General features: G+C 36.7%; 1 protein-coding gene and 1 pseudogene across 2 annotated transcripts in view; one reads left to right on the forward strand and one right to left on the reverse strand.

Annotated features, from left to right (window-relative positions):
• Togaram1 (TOG array regulator of axonemal microtubules 1) overlaps positions 1-4,258 on the forward strand; it is a 59,795-nt gene extending 55,537 nt beyond the window's left edge. For both annotated transcript variants that reach the window (XM_031357518.1, XM_031357519.1), the window contains 3 exons: positions 83-302; positions 1,857-1,943; positions 3,121-4,258. In XM_031357518.1, coding sequence (XP_031213378.1) covers positions 83-302; positions 1,857-1,943; positions 3,121-3,386 — 573 coding nt within the window. In that variant the 3' untranslated portion in view covers positions 3,387-4,258. The remainder of the gene's footprint in view (positions 1-82; positions 303-1,856; positions 1,944-3,120) is intronic.
• Positions 494-895, reverse strand: LOC116080871 (annotated as a pseudogene).
• Positions 4,259-4,482: the final 224 nt, after the last annotated feature.

Raw genomic sequence — 4,482 nt, forward strand, 5'->3', positions numbered from 1 at the left:
AAAAAAAAAAGAAATGAAATGGCAAAAGGATAATACAATAGGATAAACATTGTTATACTTTAATTTTCCAATTTATTTCCAGATATTTGATGCTTTTAAGTCTCGACTTCATGATTCTAACAGCAAAGTGAATCTGGTAGCTCTAGAAACAATGCATAAAATGATTCCTTTACTTAGAGACAACTTGTCTCCTATAATCAATATGCTGATTCCCGCAATTGTGGATAACAACCTGAATTCCAAGAATCCAGGCATCTATGCTGCAGCCACAAATGTTGTTCATGCACTTAGTCAACATGTAGGTAAGGAATACTAAATTGATACTCAAAATTTTTTGATGTAACTTTCTTTTTTTTGTGTGTGGTCTAAAGTTAACTCTTTTTATTGAACATTTATGAGTCTGTGGGGTGAGAATTGTCCTTCCTCCGGGTCACAAGGACCATCTCCTTTCCATCAGGCTGTCGGCGAGGGGTCAGGCAGTGAGCAAGCCTCTTCAGGGCAGGGAGCTCAGACCGTGATTGTACTTACACTGTTTGAGGGCCTCGCTGAAGCCCTCACACAGGGTGAGGTCGCTCTAAGTGGTGGAGCAGTCCAGGAACTGTTTGATCTCATAGGAGCAGGGCCCCATCTGCAGAGGGTGAGAGGCAGAATGGGCAGGGGCCTGCTGGACGGCGGGCTGGGCAGGCTCTGAGATTCCCCGACTGAAGGCAGTGGTCAGGGCGCTACCCATGACATGCCCTACGCCTGCGGCCGTGGATGCCATCTGAGCCATAAGACCCGGCCGGCCCCAAGCGGCCGGGGCGGGGGCGGCCGCTGAGGGTGGTGGGTGCGCAGGAGTGGGGGCTGGGCGGCTGGCCGCGGCGTGACAGTGGTGGGATAAAGTTGGAGCTGAAGAAGAAACGTGGACCTTGGCAGTCGCTCGGTGCCGGGGAACTCTGATGTAACTATCATGCTTTTTGATCTCATGTATTTTTATATGTTGAAATAAGTAATATTTTTCATTTAATAGTGTATCTGAAACTTTTTCATAAATTATTTAAGTGATGAATATTTAAATTGATTATCTTTTTCATTGAGTGTTTATTTTTTAACCTCATTCACGAGATTAAAATGGATTATAGATTTAAATATAAAATATTACATGATTTTGACATAACATAGGTATTGTGTCAGGGCATTAGAATGTAATAAAGCTTTAAGAATCATTCTGAAAGAATGATCCATGCATGTCAATAAACTGGACTTCTGTAACTTAATTGTTGCAAGAACCTCTTTTTTTTTTTCTCTCGAGACAGGGTTTTTTGGCTGGCCTGGAATTTACTCTGTGGAGTAGGCTGGCCCTGAACTCCAACTGCCTCTGCCTCCAGAGTGCACCGTAATACCTGGTTTGATATTTTCCTATAATTATTTGAGATGTAACCTTTCAATGCAAAAGGCTTGTCAATACTATAGTTATAACTTCTTGTGAATCTTTTGAAATGTGAGTTTGGAAGGAGAAAGTGTAGGGAGAAATGATGTAGTTATAATAAAAAAAACAACAAATACTTTCCTAAAAATATCATTAAATGTAAAAACTACTTCTCCATAAAATACAATTTTTTTGCTTTATAATAAAGCCACCATCATTTGAAACTAAGATGTCCAGACGCCCTGCGGTAGCTTCTTTAATGTCTTATGGCTATTCTTGTTTCATCTTTACCAGTTACAGAAAACTATAAGTAGGGATTAAGTATGTGGGCTTCTTAAGTTATTACATCTGCAGTGTTGAAATTGTTTCTTTTTCCTTCTATTGCTGTTATTCAGAATTATTGAGATCTCATTCTTAGACATAATTCTTGTTCTTTTTTTAATTTTAGACAATTATTTGCTTCTACAGCCATTCTGTACAAAAGCTCAGTTTCTAAATGGAAAAGCAAAACAAGATATGACAGAAAAGCTTGCTGGTAAAAGAGCTTTAAGTAATAAATTCTTTCTTTCTTTCTCTTTCTCTCTTTCTTTCTTTCTTTCTTTAAGTAATAAATTCTCTCTTTCTCTCTCCCTCTCTTTCTCTCTCTCCCTCTTTCTTTTTTCTTTCTCTCTCTCTTTCTCTCTTTTTCTCTTTCTTTTCTCTCTCTCTCTCTTCCTTCCTTCCTTCCTTTCTTTTTGTTATTGTTGTTTTGTTTTGTTTTGCTTTTGGAGTCAGGGTTTTTCTTTGTAGCCCTGGTTGTCCTGGAACTTCCTCTGTAGACCAGGATGTCATTGAACTCATAGACATCCACCTGCTTCTGCCTTCTGGTGCTGGAATTAAAAGCAGGTGTCACCACTGCCTGGTCTGAAGTAATAATTTCTAAAGTAATATACTTTTAATATGAAATTTTATTGAGTTTTATTCATTGTATTTAGTATAGGGCTTATATAAAGACATTTTTATACAAGTATATCCTATACATTGAACATATGTCAGTGTTTATGATGATGATCTCCAGGTATATTCATTTTCCTGCAAATGATATTGAGGATAAATTGATGGGTATTTCCATTTAATTTATTATAGCTGTCAATTCAATATAACTGCTGTACAGAGTAGAAATAAATTGCCATCACATGAAAACCTAAATAGTCTACAAAAGAACTTTTTAGGACATCTACTCCAAAGTATTCTTTAAAATAATTCTCGGACTGAGGTCGTAGTTCTATAATAGATTGCTTGCTTACCACTCCTAAACATCTGGGTTTGATGCCCAACACTGGAGTGTTTAAAGAGGAGAGAGGAAAGGAAGAGAAAGAAGTCTGTCCTGGGTTAAACAGGCATTAGAGTCAATGTGGATGAAGGAGGGCTTAGTGTTTTGTTTGATGAAAGGTCCATGAGTTGAGCTCTCTATTTACCTGTATTTGGAAAATGTTGAGATCTTTAGCATTTCTTTTCCTGAACTTGTTGTCATATATAGGGCACTCTTGACACCTGACGATCCCAATATTTCCCAGTTTTGCCTGCTTGTTTTTGTTTTGTTTTGTTTTTAAGGCCTAATATTTTAGGAAAAATAGCCCAGGGCAGAAGGCCCTATTTTGGATACTTGTTATTTAACAGACCTTGAATTTACTTTGGGAAGCTCTGACTGTTGCTTATGTTTTTTGTTCCAGATATTGTTATGGAGCTTTATCAAAGGAAGCCTCATGCCACAGAACAGAAAGTGCTGGTGGTGTTATGGCACCTCTTAGGGAATATGACACATAGTGGCTCCCTGCCTGCAGCTGGTGGAAATATACGAACAGCCACAGCTAAATTATCAAAAGCACTTTTTTCACAGATGGGTCAGAGTCTATTAAATCAGGCTGCATCTCAACCACCACATATCAAAAAAAGTTTGGAGGAATTACTTGATGCAACATTTTTAAGTGAATTATGAGTTTTTGATGAACTAGTTATGTGAACAGTTTACGTGATGACAGATGAAATCTTTTTAAAGTTACGTTTTATTTTGAGTGCCTGAATTTCATGTCCAGTAAATTAAGTCAGGGGCTATGTTTATTTGCAGCCTACCTGTGAGTACAGATCTGTCCTTATAGCCATCACATGAAAACCTAAAATAATGAATATAAACTAATATGAAATATAAACTGATAGGAAATCCATGGCACCTGGGATGAACTAAATTTTAAATATTTTTGGGAAAAATCCTGCTCATTTGCACTATTCTATAGAAACTGCAATTTGTTGCCCCATATGTACAATTAGATTTGTAATTAAAAATATACTTTTTATTATGTAATCATGTTCTGTTATGTCTCATTACTCTGTCTTGTTTTATGAAGTGGAAGAAAAGTCATTTAACTGTTATCACAAAATAAGTTTTGTGTGCTGTTTGTGAATAACATGTTTTTCAATCAGTCTGCTAATATGATTATGCAGTATTAGCTTCCTATAGCTGCTGTATTACTATGATATATTTGCTAAACTTTTGGGTTTAATCATCTGCACAATTGTGAAATTTAAGAGTTATAATGAAGCATGATGACCAAAGCTTAGAAAACATTAAACATTTGAGTGCACGTGCAAGAAACGTGTTGAATGTAACTTCATTTTTGTGTGCAAACACTAAATTTTTAATTTGTGTATGTCTGTCCATTTATAAAGGTGTTATTTTGCTGCCCAGTTGTGTAATTCTCAAAAATAGTGCCAGGTCTTGTATAGTTTTCCTCAGAATTCTTGGGCTTACGAGTACTGTATGCATCTTACAGAAGAAGAGGAGTGTTTAAAATAAAAGGACTTATTTCTGTACATGTGTGACAGGTGTCCTATTTTTCTAACTTTCATATATGTTAAAGTGAAAACAAATTTTAATACTGACCTATTCTTTTATTTCATGGGCTTTATCACTGCAAACTAGGAGTAGACCCAAGTTACCATTCTTGAATTATAGGAAATTAGCTACATGACCTTAGGTGTTCGTCTAGTTTCTTTCCCCTGGTTTCTAAGAGCTAGGCTAGATACATTTTAAGGTC

Source organism: Mastomys coucha, unplaced genomic scaffold (assembly GCF_008632895.1).
Source record: "Mastomys coucha isolate ucsf_1 unplaced genomic scaffold, UCSF_Mcou_1 pScaffold6, whole genome shotgun sequence".
NCBI lineage: Eukaryota > Metazoa > Chordata > Mammalia > Rodentia > Muridae > Mastomys > Mastomys coucha.